The sequence below is a fragment of the Urocitellus parryii genome, chromosome 13 (genome assembly GCF_045843805.1).
Source record: "Urocitellus parryii isolate mUroPar1 chromosome 13, mUroPar1.hap1, whole genome shotgun sequence".
NCBI classification, from domain to species: domain Eukaryota; kingdom Metazoa; phylum Chordata; class Mammalia; order Rodentia; family Sciuridae; genus Urocitellus; species Urocitellus parryii.
The window spans coordinates 16,625,015-16,641,022 of NC_135543.1; the positions used below are offsets into that span (position 1 = coordinate 16,625,015).

General features: G+C 35.2%; 1 protein-coding gene across 1 annotated transcript in view; it reads right to left on the bottom strand.

Moving 5' to 3' along the window:
• Malt1 (MALT1 paracaspase) overlaps window positions 1-16,008 on the bottom strand; it is a 58,972-nt gene that overhangs the window by 16,928 nt on the left and 26,036 nt on the right. Inside the window, exons 8-10 of the mRNA XM_026393194.2 lie at window positions 15,276-15,302; window positions 11,458-11,490; window positions 4,869-5,072 (exon numbers count right to left, since the gene is read on the bottom strand). Of these exons, the coding sequence (XP_026248979.1) occupies window positions 4,869-5,072; window positions 11,458-11,490; window positions 15,276-15,302 (264 nt within the window). The remainder of the gene's footprint in view (window positions 1-4,868; window positions 5,073-11,457; window positions 11,491-15,275; window positions 15,303-16,008) is intronic.

Genomic DNA, 16,008 nt, shown 5'->3' on the forward strand with positions numbered 1-16,008 from the left:
GAAAAAGGTAGGGTATGGAGGAAAAGTACTGACTACTAATGGGTTTCTTTTTGGGTTAAAGAAAGTAGAGAGTTGGTGATCACCAGTGCACAACTTTGGGGACAGTCTGACCCACTAAATTATACATTTTAAAAGTAAAATTGATACTAAGTATTCAAAATATGACTCTATTTCCCCATTAGTGACTTCACTGCTTATTTTGAATCTTTATGACTTTTATTCTTTGATTGCCATATATTTTAACCCATCCTCAAAGAGCATCTCAAGTTCAGACTCCTGGGCAAGTTATCATTTGCTTATATCTTTCTAACATACTGCAATCTCTCCCTGCTTTGAAAATCACTGGCTTTGACTAACATTGTATAGTTGTACACACACTTCATTTTTTCTGATAGAAAATGATCATAGTGACATGTACTTTCATACAATCTAATTTTAATACACATAACACAATCTATAAACTATTCCTACCTACATAGATGAGAAAATTAAAAAGATTAAATGATTTGCTTAAAGTCATACAACTGATAGGTGAATAGACTCCACAGACAGTGCTTTGTCCCATTATATTAAGGAACTACAATTTTCTTGGGAGAATAGATCTTGTTCTTTATTCTCTATATTGCTCTCAGCAGTAGCACATTTCTTATCTGGACTGTGGATATGATAGGAATCCAGTAAGTACTTACTGAACTGCATTATATCAAACTGATCAAGACAGAATCAGATATAGAGCCCTTTTGTAAAGGGTCTGATTTAAGGAGAAGTGGTGCTATTCTAACTATGGGTATTAGAGAGCATCAACCAGAAAGCTTGGGTGCTACCCACATCATATCATTGAACATGCATAGCTTTAGTAAGATTTGGTCTGGGAGAAGAAGCAAATTAGGGAGGGAAGAGAGGGAAGGTTTGTTTCCATTCATCTAGGGGAAAGCTAGGTATGGTTCTACTATGTCAGTCATATGCTCAGCCTTGTAACTGCTGAAATCAAGGTACTTAAACCAAAATACGTCTTCTTCCCAAGAAGATTCATGAAAAGTATAAAAATTTTCTATTAAAGCCTGCAATCAAATTATATTAAGTGTTTTATGTAAAGTAGTTGAGATTTATTTTAAAAATTCCATCTCCAGTAATAATAAACTAACCCATTGCTCAAGGACAGAAGACAATATAGATGTCTATAAAATGTCAAAGAACCTAACATAGTCAGAGATATAATTCTGCACAACAGATCTTTAGGGTATTTATTTCTCTGGAATATGATTTTCAAGAATAAAATTTGCCAAAGCTATTTATTTCTGACCACAGAGGAGATATTCACTACTCTAGAAAACTCTCCCTCCAGAGAGGATCTGCACTCCACCTAGCACAGTGCTCTGATGAGGTCAACCCCACCTCTGGGAGACTCAAGAGAACTTGCTGTGCCAGGTCTGGCTCCAGGACAGCACTTCAGTTATGTGACCTCATATAACCCTCAGGACAAGGTATATAATATTATATTATCATTCCCCCTTTACAGATGTGAAAACAGACAATAATAAGTTTATAAGCTTACCTGAATTCAAACCACTAAAAGTGATAGACTCAGAATTTGAATGTAGGCCAGTTTATCACTGTGCTGTATTATACTGTCTTTATTATTTACTGCTGACTTTTTATTTAACATTATTCTCAGGAAATATAAAGTATAAAATGTTAGTATACCAGTTTCTCACCATTTTAATACTTTATAAACTCCTCTCCCCCCACCTCCTTAGAAACCTAATGGAAGCCCAAAGCAGAATGCTGCCTAGTCTAAATCCTCAACCTAAAAATAAAGGTTGAATTAATTTCCTTAATAAATTTTCAGGAAGTCATCATTGCTGCAATATTTTGAGCACTTCAAGGTGCCAGGCACAGAAGTAATTATTTGCTCTTACTTTTCCTTTACCAATCCCATTAATTTATTACTAATCATTTTTTGAGATCACTGTTGGCTTAGAAAAGGTAAACCACCTTAGTTACACTGCTTGTAAGCAGAAAAGCCAGAGCCTGAGCCTGGGCTAGCTTACTCTGAGGCCTCCTTCTTAACCACTGAGCTGCCAAGAACTGAATGACAAACTCTTAAGTTTGAACAAGGCTTCTGCCATCTTTTGACCAGACACTTTTATTTCTTCCCCACAAAAGCACAGATAAGCTGCAGCCAGTGATGAATATACTAAAGCATTTGGTAGATAGATAATAGGCCAAACAGCTACTTTTTACCTTAGCTATCTGTATAACTAAAAATCTTTATCTTACTTAACTTCAAGGACACCTAATATCATTCAATTATTTCTATTTTTAAGGCATTTGTAAACATAAGTTTCATATGTTTTGAATTACTTATTTTCTGTTCTACTGTAACTTGTATTTTACAAGCCCATAAATAACATAATAATATAATGGCATAAACTTGAGTCCCTATGTTTTTCTAACCTAAAGTTGTTCAAGCTGAAATCCCCATGACTCTACCTTCACCTCCTCTCCACCCCTCAGGTACTACCAGTCATCTGGGGATATCAATCAGAGTCAAAGGCACAGTCCAAACAAAAATGAAAGGTTTATTTATGAAATGCCCTAAACCCTCAAGCCTTTAACACACTTACATTTAATGTAGATGTGTCTGATGTTTTGGATAGTCACAATACTTCAAAATAAAATGCAGCCACCCTGTTAAGACATGAATCAGTGGGATTTAAAAATGTTCTAGCTTCCTTAAGCTACCATTTTGCCCTAAACATGTCTCTTTACTCTGTACCCCAAGATGATGTTTTTATAGTGGGGCCTCAACTGAAATCTTTCCTCAGCTTTTTATATTTCTGGTTCTCTATTTAGCAGGGACAATTAAAGGTTTTGATTTGATTAGCCAAATAAAAGGCTTAAAAAGCAAGGTGACACTGTCAATATAAATAAGAATAGATACTCAAGTATATACTTTTTCAGAGAATTCCTTCACTCTCCATAGTTTACCAATCCAGAAATCTAAATTTACCAATATTTTTTCTTATATCTCATTGCTTCTAAAGAAGTTTTGAAGACTTTTCCTGTTTAAGCCATTTAGGTACCTTAAAAACTGAGATGAATACACTTAAGCAATCCACCTGAGTCTAAGATGAAAGTATAAGTCAGTAATAGGGCATCTTAGTACAGTATATTCTTTCCTATTTTCATAAGAAAAATGGATGGTTGCACCATCAGTTATCATCCCATAATGCTCATTTGCAAAGTTATACTATTACAACATGAACATAATAGCTGAAGTTGCAAATAGTAGTTACTTGTTAACTTCAGCTGTGTCACAGTGGTAATTCTCATTATTCAGAAAATGAAAGTCATTTAAATAAGATTTTTTTTCCTTTGGTACTTAACCACTGAGCCACATCCCCAGCCCTTTTTAATATTTTGTTTAGAGAAAACGTGTCACTAAGATGCTTAGGGCCTCACTAAGTTGCTGAGACTGGTTTTGAACTTGCAATCCTCCTACCTCAGCCTCCTGAGCCACTGGGATTACAGGTGTATGCCACCATGCTGGCCTAAATAAGATTTTATGACTTTTCCTCATCTCTTATACTCAGTGTGCTAAATCTTGAAAGAAATGCTTCTTGTTCTATTAAAAATTCTACTTTGAGAATTATGAGCAATTCTGCCAACTTGCCTGATTAATCAATCTAATTATAAATAAAAAATCAAAATCCATAAATTATTAAAGTAAAATTACTTGAAACATATAAAAGTAAAATTGAAACTTTTTTTTTTGTTGTTGTTTTAAATTGATTGTATGCCTAAGGATAGCCCTGGAAGTCAAATGTTATTGCACAATGTCATAGTAAGCACAATTTTCAGAAATACAGTTCAGATGAGCTCAACAGCTGGCCTACTGATGTTTGAGGTTGTGCATATTAAAATAAATAAATTGACAAATTACCACTGAAAACATATTCTGTTGCTTTAAAAATTCTTTATCAGACATGCAGTGTCTTAATATATTTAAGTAAAAGAATGGGAAAAACCATTAATATTTGAATCATATCTGTATAGGCTCTCTTCTTCCTATCTGTATAGGCTCTCTCTCTCAGTACTGGGGATTGACCAAGGGCACTTTACCACTGAGCTACATCCCTAGCCCTTATTATTTTTATTTTTAAAATCTGACACAGGGTCTTGCTATGTTGCCCAGGCTAGTCTTAAACTTGTGATCCTCCTGCCTCACCCCAAGTTGCTGAGTTTAGAGGTGGGCACCATCATGCCTGGCTATCTGGATTTTTAATTTCTAAACTGACTAGGCCAGGGGTATAGCACAATGGCAGAGCACTTGCCTAGCATATGTGAGGCTATGGGTTCAATCCCCAGCATCAAAAAAGAAAAAAAGAAAAAAAATTTATATACCTTGTTCACCAACATTTCCATATTAAAATCTGGTTCTCACTAAAAAACTACAAAATACCACGCAATGATTAGGAAAAAGAAGGAAAAAAACCCCTACAATGTATATTCTGGTACAACCTTTCATACTTATTATTTTACATATGTGAAAGTATCTTTTCCTATTTGATCACCAAGCTTTACTATATGGTAGCTCTCATAATCAATAAAAAATAAAATCACAAAAGACTGCTAATAAGTCTAATATGAACAATATTGTTTTGATGAAATAAAAAACATAAAAGTAAAGACATTGAGCTAAAAAGTTTTCAGTTATACATGGAATGAAGATCAAATTTATCTTTTTTTATAAGAAAAATAAAACTCTTCAATAATGTATTTATCTTACCTTTACCCTAATTTTCAATTCTTAACTTGTACAATGAGAATAGTAGATAATTATAAAGAGATTATAAATATCTTACCATATACTCCTTTGTCTAGAAGCAGTAAAAATTCATCCACGGCATTACGCATCTCATATTCAGTAAGATCCAATAATGAAACAACTTTGAAATCCAGCTGTCTTAGTAAGTTGGTCAATTCATACACATCCACCAAAGGAGCTTTAAGTTTGGGGTGCTCCCAGTAATTCATATTTCCTATCAAAAGAGCAACTTTGTCCTTTGCTGTAAAGAAAAAAGGGGGGCATTGTAGGTTTAAAGGAGAATACACAAATTAAAACCTATGGAAATGATATCATTTTAATGTACTTTTGCTTTAAGATTGTATCATTTCATTTCAAATAAGATTTTATCATAATCTAATTTCATTTTAGTACTATTGCTTTATGTAGGAAATCAACACATGAAGGGACTTAAGAGGCTATATGAACAAACAACTGAAATTAAGCTTACAAATACTTTTGAGAACCAGGTAAAGGACATTTGTTAGCTGCAAAGAAATACAATGGTAACTAACATTAAAATACACTTTTATGGCCAGGAGCAGTGGCGCATGCCTATAATCCCAGTGGCTTGGGAGGCTGAGGTAGGAGGATCATGAATTCAAAGCCAGCCTCCGCAAAAGTGAGGTGCTAAGCAATTCAATGTGATCCTGACTCTAAATAAAATACAGATTAGGGCTGGGAATGTGACTCTGTGATCGAGTGTCCCTGAATTCAATCCTGGTACTGCCACCGCGCCCCCATACTTTTATGGAATTACAACAAAATAATATTCAACTAGACTTTCAGAGCAAATTAAACAAAGAATATTTAGAATTGAGTCCCCATCAAATTAGGTCCTGTTTTGCTGAGAACAGAAGAGGTAAAAACAAAAGAAATACTTAAAAAAGAGACATAAAGAAGTCTTATCAGAGCAAGTAAGGGAAAAGATCAGAGAAAAGAAACTCCAGCAGGACTGTATTATTTGTTTCTGCAGTAGCTCTGTAAAGCTACTACTGTCTTCTCCTAACTTCTTTTAAAAATACTTCCTGTCTGTCATGAGGCTATTTGAGGGATATGTGAGCTCAGTGTACTGTGAGACTTTGTTAAAGAGTGGGTTCTGATAAAAATAGGCTTTTCTGTGTGTGTGTGTGTGTGTAAGATACCTATACCTAATGCCTTAAAAGTACCAGCTAGCTTAATCAGGTGTGTGACTTGCTCTAAACAACCAGCTTAGGGCTTAAGAGACTTTACCACTACCTTTCTTTGAGGGTCTAGGGTGGGGACAAAAGGTGTAAACAATATATTATGCAGCCTGTCATATGAAAATATAGCACATTTAATGACCTATAGGACATATTTGAAAAGGATGATAAGTGACTGTGCTATTAGTTTATAAATTTTAAATTAATCAGTGTTATTGTAGAGTGTACACCTTCTACTTACATTAAAAGAAGTTCATTGTACAATTGCCTTGTTATGCTGACAGCAGTCTCATACATCTTATGTTTACTATATCTCAACTGTACTGGGGCCACATTCAGTAATTGACCTACATGGCCTAACAGAGCATTTCTCAGAACATATTGCTGTTATTAAATGACACAGACTATATTTGGGAAAGAAGAGTACAGTTTAGAGAATGCCAAGGTTCAACAATTTGAGAACTATATGCCTTACAATGTATGTATCAACAATAATGGCCCATAACTCTTCCAAAATTTTCCCCAATGATAGTTTTTAATAGGCAGTTCCTAAAATCCCATAGAGCATTTTCTTCAAATTAATGTTAAGAAAATTTATACAAGTAAATCCTACCTTGCCCCATCTACTTGTGAAGCAGTTCCTTGATGGCAGGAGAACTGGGGTGGATTTAGAACAGAGAAGCAGATGCTATGGTTGAAATGAGAGTTGACAAAGACTTATTCCAGAAAACTGGTTGTGGAAAGAGAAAGAAAGAGTAAAACTTTAGAGAAAGGACAGAGAAAAAAATGGTAAAATTTGAATTTGAGGAGTTAAGGGAGAAGAATAAAGAAAAACCTTCAAAACAGTAACTATACAATTTATGTTTGGGTTTTCATATAAAAAATAAATGCAAGAAATTTTTTATGAAAACATTAACTGTAAGAACCATCCACAACTTTTTGAACAAAACCCATTTAGTGGAAAAAGAAACATGGGGTTGGGGGTGTAGCTCAGGGGTAGAGCTCATGTTAGCATGCATGAGGCCCTGCATTCCATCCCCAGAACTGCTACCCCCAAAAATAGGATTAAAAAAATAAACAAAAATGCTAATTCATTACACAAAAGAAAAATGAAACCATTTCAGAAAGATATTTTAACTACATGATCTAGACCTCTTCTGAAGTTTAATGCAGTGTTCTTCAAAAATTGGTAAAGTTTTATATGATTAATTTTGTACCTAATAAGTCTAATTATTATGTTACTTATTCAAAATCAGTGAATATCCCTTAGTACCTAGAAAAGGGACTGGTACAAATTAAGTGCTATTAAATATTTGTTAAATAAAAAAATCTTTGCATATGCATCAAAAATTGAGTAAAAGCATACAATCTGACTGGCTAAATATATAGTCCTTATTATTCTGATGCATTAAACTTTTTAATGACTCTCCCCCCATGTTCTACAAACTAAGGTCCAAGTTCCTCAGTCCAACAAACAAGGCCATTCTCATTCTAGATCATGCCCATTATCTTTCCAGCTCCAGTTACAGATGATCCTCCAAGGAATCATGTATTCTTGCACTTGTGTGGTACAGACTCACTCCTGAATTTGGGCAGCTCTGTGACTTTTGCTGAGCAACATAATGTGGTGTGACACGCTGCCAGTTCTGAGTCCAAGCCTTAAGAGTTCCTGACAGTGTCTACTTTTGGGATCCAGCCACCATGTAAAGAAAGCAGTAGATCAGTGAGGGAGAAGGTACAGTAGGAGGGGATCTTCTATCATTCCTCACTAAAATACGTGAGCAAAGCTATCTTGGATGCTGCGGTCCTGATCACTAAGCACACCAATGAGTGTTCCTAAAGGAAAACAGTCAAGAATCATCTGCTGAACCCAGATGAACTGCAGAATCATGAGAGAGAATAAAACTCCTGTTTTTAAGATAGTAAATTTTCGAATACTGTTATTAGCAATAGACTACACTACCACTCTAATCTATAAATTCCTTTCCTAGGACTCTGCCTTCCCACAGTACTGACCTGCTTATTCCCTACCCAGGTCTCATATCTCCATGCTCACCATGCTTCATTCCTTCTGCCTCAAATACTATTCTCACTTTGTCTACTTGGGATCCTCCTATTTATCTGAAAATTCTCACCTGGGCTTTGCCTCTTAGGTAAAGCCTTCCCTGGGTTCTTCTTGGACAAATTTGATTACCATCTTCCATGAACAATTTCTGAACTATTTCTAAATTCTTTACCTATTTCTTGTATGGCATGTATTACATATCTATTTGTGTTATAGCATGCATCATGTACTGCATTATTCACTTAACATCTGCGTCCCTTATTAGGATTGCAATGCCCTGAGTTCAGGAGCCAAGGCTTATTCTCTTACTTCACAAAGGGTACCATAGATGAGACATTTAACGTTTGGTGAATTTCATGATAAAAGCTAAGCTGATCTTTAGTTTATCTTGCTATTCTTTCAATTAGTACAGCTTGAGAAAGGACCCCCAACATAAAAGAAGCTGTGGAACTCCTGGGTATATCAGGGTATATCAATACTCCTGGGTATTGATCCTCAGCTATGAAATGATGTAATCCTAAACAAGTTTCATTAAACACTTAAAGAGTTTTAGCTGGCACAATGGCTCATGCCTGTAATCCCAGTGACAGGAGGCTGAGGCAAGAGGATCAAAAGTTCAAGGCTTGCCTTAGCAATATAGCAAGGTCCCAAGCAACTTAGCAAGAACTTATCTCTAAATAAAAAAATATAAAGTACCTTGGGTTCAGTCTATAGTACCAACCCCCACAAACCACTTATAGCTTTAAATTATCATCTACAGAACATGAGGAAAGTGTCTACATCTCAAGGCATAATTATACATTTCACCAAGTGAAAACACTTAGTTTACTGGTATTACACTAATATTAGTGTATTTGATATTCTACTAAACCATCTTCAACTATCAGCTGGTTACATTTGGACCTTATCATACTGTGTACTTACATACATATATAAGGATAGAATAGTCATGGCTTTGTTCAGGATACTATTTAAATAGGACTTTCTTAATAACTGAGGCTTAGGGTTCTAGAGGAAAGATAACAGACCTGCAATGCACAACAACTTACCACTATGAATGAAACAGAGCAGCTTTTTAAAAAATGCAGTAATTCCTAGTCCCTTGTCTTCTTTAGCACCAAAGGCTTTACCTTCACTGTTGCCAGTTCCACGAGCAAATCCTGAACCTTGCTGTCACCTAAGCTGCTGCACCTCTGTAACCCCAAACAATGTATTTCCTCTCTGTAACCATGGTGGCCTCTTATTTGCTAACATTTTTGCCCCTCTATTTTTTCTTTCAACTCCTGATCCTCATATTCTCCTGCTTTTTCTTGGTAGTACTGGTGGTTGGACCCTACTGGGGGTGAACATGCTAGGCAAGTACTCTTTCACTGAACTACATCCCCAGCCCATCTATAAACTTTTTAAGGCTGTCTTTCCTTGTGTAGTCTTTATCCCTTGTTTAATTTCTCTAAATACTTGCTTCTTCTGGATGTGCCCTGTAAACTCTACCTCAGTGCCTGGCTTGCAGAAAGGAGCAGGAAAACTAGTCCATCAGTCTTCCTTCTCTAAAAAGCTGAATTGTTACAGAGAAGTCACAAAACTGATTTGTACCATTATAAATCCTAATTTAAAAAAAAATATTTATTTTTTAGTTTTAAGTGGACATGATATCTTTATTTTATATTTATGCAGTGCTGAGGATTGAACTCAGTGCCTCAAGCATGCTAGGTGAGCACTCTACCACTGAGTCACAACCCCAGCCCATAAATCCTAATTTTTTAAAGTCTTAGTTTGACTCCTTCCATATTCTTGGAGATGGTAGCTTTAATTTTCTTTAGCCCCTAAATCTCTGCTATTGCCCAAGTTCTATATTTAATCTTACTCTACTCTTTTTCTCAATTCTTTAAGCAGAATTACTCAGAAAGGAAAATCATCAATTAAAAAATGTCAACTTCCTGACAAATCTTTCTACATCTTTACCAATCTCTCCTTCCTGCTAAATCACCCCTCTCTCTCCCACAAAATAAGGTTTCAATATTCCACTTAGAGCCAATTTCTCCTTTTTCCATCTTAGCCCAAATCCCTAATATCTCTATGAACTTACTCCATATATTGTCTTCTCTTTGATGGAATCCTATAACCTCTCACCTGCAGTTGCAGGAGAGCCCATCTCTCAAATGTAAAGCCTTGTATTTCTCCCACCTTTTCAAGAACATTGATTATATATCTATCCAATGAATCTTGCACTGCCATTTTTCCTCAACAAACTAATTTGTTTTTGTTTTCACATGTTCACTTCTTTTTTTTCTTTTTAAAGTTTTTAGTTGTAGATTGCAATACCTTTATTTTATTTGTTTATTTTTATGTGCTGCCAGGGATCAAACTCAGTGCCTCATACATGCTAGGCAAGCACTCACCACTGAGCCCCAACTCCGGCCCACATGTTCACTTCTGAATCATTCTTTATCTACATATTTTACCTACATCTGAACCGCCAGCAAAAGCTCAGTAACTGACTCATGTTAGGTGGGCGCTGTTGACATTTCACTAAAAGTAAAAATGGCTTCTTCAGTAACCAAATCCAGTGGTGAATTTTAGATATTTCCTTACCTGACTTCCATTGAAATCAATATATTGACTGTTTTTACCCTTTTTAAATGTTAATCTGCTAACTTTTACATGGTATGAATCTCCTGGATATTCTCCAATTTTCTTGGTTTTCTCCCTTATATTTTCTTCTCTAAGCATTCTTTAAATGCAACTGTTCAGTTATATCTTGCCCTTCATTCTCTTCTGTTCCCACTGGAGAGGATGGGAAATCAAATGCCAAAATTTACTGCAATCCCTATGGATTTTCTAATTTCTACCCCACCAAGAAGTCATGTTAAGCACTTCCTTTTTATGATCTATTTAACAGGCACATGTTTCTCTTTGATTACATATAGTGAAAAACACAGAAATCACGCCACAAAAGCCGACCCCTGAAATGGAATTTGTCATCTTTTTAAAGCCTCTTTCTTTTCTAATTTCTTCTAAAAATATTAAAAATAAATGCTTGGTCCTAAATGGATTACACCTGTAATCTTAGCAACAACTTGGGAGACTAAGGCAGGAGGATTACAAGTTCAAGGCCAGCTCTGGCAAGTTAGCAAGACCCTGTCTCAAAATAAAAGTAAAAATAAAAATAAAAAAGGCTGGGAAGTGGCTCAGTGGTAGAGCACTCTGGGTTCAATCCTAGTACCAGGAAAAAAAAAAAGTCTCAACATTCAAATGTTTATAAAACCAAGTTAAAATATCTTAAATCCCTTCATGATCATCAAAAAATAGAATTAAATTATGTTAATTATATTTGATTATGCACTTTAAACTCTACTCACCCAAAGGCTGGTCAGTTGTTTGCTCTTTATTATCTATATAAAGATAAAGAAAGCAAAACAGATGTTATTATTTATGATACAAATATTTTCAGAGCTAAAGATGTGAGAAAAGTAATGAATGAAAACATCAGCAAAGTCATTAAAATGAAGAATATGGTAGAACAGAATTCACTAAAGGCTGGAAAGGGGAGGGGAGATAGACAATGGGCACCAAAACACAGAGGAGGTGAAGGAGTTCTGTAATACTATACCCAAAGGACTTAAAAACAGAATACTACAGGGACACAGCCACATTAATATTTATAGCAGCACAATTCACAATAGCTAAACTGTAGAACCAACCTAGATGCCTTTCAGTAGATGAATGGATAAAGAAAATGTGGTACATATACACAATGGAATATTATTCAGCATTAAAAGAGAATTAAATTATGGCATTTGCAGGTAAATGGATGGAGTTGGAGAATATAATGCTAAGTAAAGTTAGCCAATCCCCCCAAAACCCAAATGCCGAATGTTTTCTCTGATTTAAGGATGCTGATTCATATTGTGGTTGGGTGGGGGTGTGGGAGAATTGGATGAACTCTGGATAGGGCAAGGGGGGAGGGAGGGGGTATTTGGGTAGAAAAGGTGGAATGAGATGGACATCATTACCCTAAGTACATATTTGAAGACGAATGATGTGACTCTACTTTGTGTACAACCAGAGATATGAAAAACTGTGCTCTATATGTGTAATATAAATTGTAATGCATTCTGCTGTCATATATAACAAATTAAAAAAAAAAACGCAACTGCAGTCTACAACACATATACATTTTGAAATAATTAGAGAAGCATTTGAAGGTTCCTTACACACAGGACTGATAACATTTGAGATGAAGATGCTAATTATAGCATGATAGGATCATTACACACTGTATACATGTATCAGATTACATTGTGCTCCATAAATAAGTACAAATATTATATGTCAATTAAAATATAAAGAATTTAACCCTGGGTTCAACTGCAAGCAAAACAAAATAACAAAAACAAAGAAAGACTTTAAAAGGAAAAAAAAAGTACATCTAGTTCCTAATAACTGATTTACTGTTTTAAAATTTTCAGATTTTTAAATTAGTGCTTTCGAGTTATGTGTTATAGCTGGGTTCATCCCAACAAATTCTTATATGCATGGAATTCAATTTCAGATCACGATTCCCCACTTTTCCTTTTCATCCTCCCATCCCTCCCCTGTTGTCCTTCATCTATTCCTTTCATTCATCTATTTATATTTGATTATTTTACTTATACATAAAGGTGAAATTCACACACACACACACACACACACACACACGATTTTTAAAGAATTCATTCTGTATTACCCTTCCATTTCCCATCCCTCCATTATGCCTATAAAATCTTCTACACTACCGATCTTCCCTTTAAGACTTTCAGGTTTTTAATAAAACTATATAAGGATGAATGGAATTGGAATCAAGGTAGGGGAGTTCCTTTGATAACTGAATGACAAAACTGGGGTAATAATCCTTAATACTTTACTAGCAATAACAATCTGAAAATGGGAGTGGTGTTAAGAATAAGTACCAGCAGTAACACTGATGCTTTGGTTGGCACTGTTATAATTGCTCTCTACACAACAGATTTAATTAGACCTCACTTTACCCCATGAAGTATGTGTTATCATCAACTCCATCATACAGATAAAGAAAGAGGTTCAACTCAGTCACTTGCCCAAAGCTGTCAAACTGGTAGTAGCAAATCTAGATTTTGACTGAGGGAGTCTCATTCTTGATCCTACACTCTTACCGTTATTCTACATAGAATGAAATCCCTCTCACCCTTGAAAGCCACCAGGAAGAGAGGGAGGGAAAGATGCAGTTCAATCCATTGTATGCTCACTTCTGTAGGAGGGTAACTATTCACACATTTAGTAATATAAATGCTACAGGAGCCTATTACAAACACAAATTTTGCCCACGTCACTTTTTTTTTTTTGTACCAGGGATTAAAACCAGGAGTGCTTAACCACTAAGCCTCATTCCCAATCCTTATAATATTTTATTTAGAAATAGGGTCTTGCTGAGTTGCTTAGGGCCTCACTAAGTTGGTGAGGCTGGCTTTGAACTCGAAATCCTTCTGCCTCAGCTTCCTGAGCCATGGGGATTACAGGCATGTGCTACGGGCCAGCCATGTGTCCCTCTTTTTAAACTCAAATTTTTTTGTCTCTATGAATCTTGGGGAGTTAAGGAAAAAGAGAGGCAGGAAAATTTTAGAAGTTTAGTAATGGATGTAAGCAGAAGGTTTTATGAAATAACTTCACAATGTTCATGAAAGGGCAAGAAATAATAAATTTAGGAAGAAGGATTCAATGTAGACCAAGTGAAACAACATCTGATGGTTCTCAACTGTATTCAGTTCTGAATGTTTGAAGCAAGTCTCAGGCTTCACATGAATTCGAGGATATCACAGCATGGAAACTGATACATTTTGGTAATGGTGGTTTTTTTTTTTTTTTTGCTTTATCTAGGTTGCCAATAGGCAATTAGCACAGCTCAAACAGATTTTAGAATGATAGATCTTTATTAATGAAATAGAAAACTATTAATTAAATAGTTTAAACTATTAATTAAATACTTAAATATTAATTAAATACTTCATTTAATTAATAGCAAATAGCAAATAGGAGCTTGGGTATAGCTCAGTAGTAGAGTGCTTGCATGGCATGCACATGGCCCTGGGTTTGATTCCTCACATTGCCAAAACCAAAAACCAAACAAACAAAAACTCCAAACAAAAAACACACAAACTAATTATGTGTGTTAAAATAATGAGAAATAATGACTTTCTATAGACATTAGATTATATAATTCCCTTCTTAATGAATTGCTGCATGCTTTTACTTTCAAATCTATTCACAGTCTCACAAATCTATCTGCACCTTTTAGAATGCTCATAAGCTATACTGACATCCTCTGCTTTACATTTTGATAGACCTTTTATCCTAGTTAAAGTCTTCCTTTATCTTGTTCAGAAATCTGTTCTAATTAAAATCAGCCTAGATTCTTAATACAGCCTGCATATTCCTGCCATCTGTCAGTCTCTTAATGGTCACTGAGAAGCCTACCTGCATAGTGCCAGCTTTCCCCATTCACACACATCTCACCTCAGGTGAAGGTGACCTACCCAGCTACTTCAGATGCATTCTTTGTCTCCAGAATGGAGAACATGGGCTAAAGTGTGACCTGTTCGGAAATGTAGCCTGTCACTTTTTTTGTAGGGCTGTGAATCAAATGTAGGGCTTCAAGCATGCTAGCCATGAGTTGCACTGAGTTGCACTCCAGCCACTATCACTCTTTCAAACCTACTTCCCTTTTACCAAATTAAAGGTCATCATATTACCCATTAACTCTTGTTTATGATATAAGGAATAATGCACAATTATAAAATATACAATAGTATTTTATGCTGCCTCAAATACTTAGTTTTCTACCATTATATTTGTTTCACTTGCATGAAATTCAACTTCATGTAAGTAATTTCAACTCTAAATTATATTCTTTCAACAAAAAATTACTATTATTACTGTACCAAGAATTATCTATGGTGTTTTTACTGTATTCAATCACTTAAAAATTTAAAACTAGGGGCTGGGGTTGTGGGTCAGCGGTAGAGTGCTCGCCTAGCATGTGCAAGGCCCTGGGTTTGATCCTCAGCACAACATAAAAATAAATAAACAAAATAAAGGTATTGTGTACAATTAAAAAAATATTTAAAAAATTTAAACTAAAACATTTTATGTTTGTACTACTCACCAGGATGCCCAAAATCATTTAGTTCATCTGAAACAGAATAAGGGAAAATATATTATTTTAAATAATCTGCCAATTTCACACAAACAGACTAGAGAAGAAGTTTTTGAGTTCTTAAATTATGTCATAATGTTTTATTAGTTTAGAACTTTTCAAACTAAATGAAGAAGCCATGCAAATACTGCATAGGAAAGAATGCTGTTGTGGACATCATTTAGGACTATTAAGCTACTGTTGCTTTCATTAAATACTGAAAATTTAAATAAATTCATTCTCAATTTGTTCAAAGTTTTAGATATTCTGGCCAATTATGGGGGGTGGGACTCACAAGAGGTCTATTTGTGGCAACTGTAAACTTCCTGAAACTAACAAAACTTTAATTTTAGAACATTATAAAGTTTACAAAACTACTGAAAGATAGTGAAGAAGGTTCCTGTACTCACTGACTTAGTCCCCCCCCCTTTTAATCATCTTAGGTTAGTATGGTGTATCTGTCATGACTAATGAGCCATTTTATATTTTTTTTTGTTCTAGGACTCCATTTAGGAAACAATTGCTCAGACATTCTTTATTTCCAATGAATGTGACAGTCTTGAGGAGAAATTGGTCAGGTATTTTTTAGAATGTCCCTTTACTGGGCTTTACCTAACGTTTTCCTCCTGGTTACTCATGGTTTCTCAAAAAGTGATTATGCTTCAGGGAAGTAGAGTGGTACCCACTCTGGGTCATCTTACCA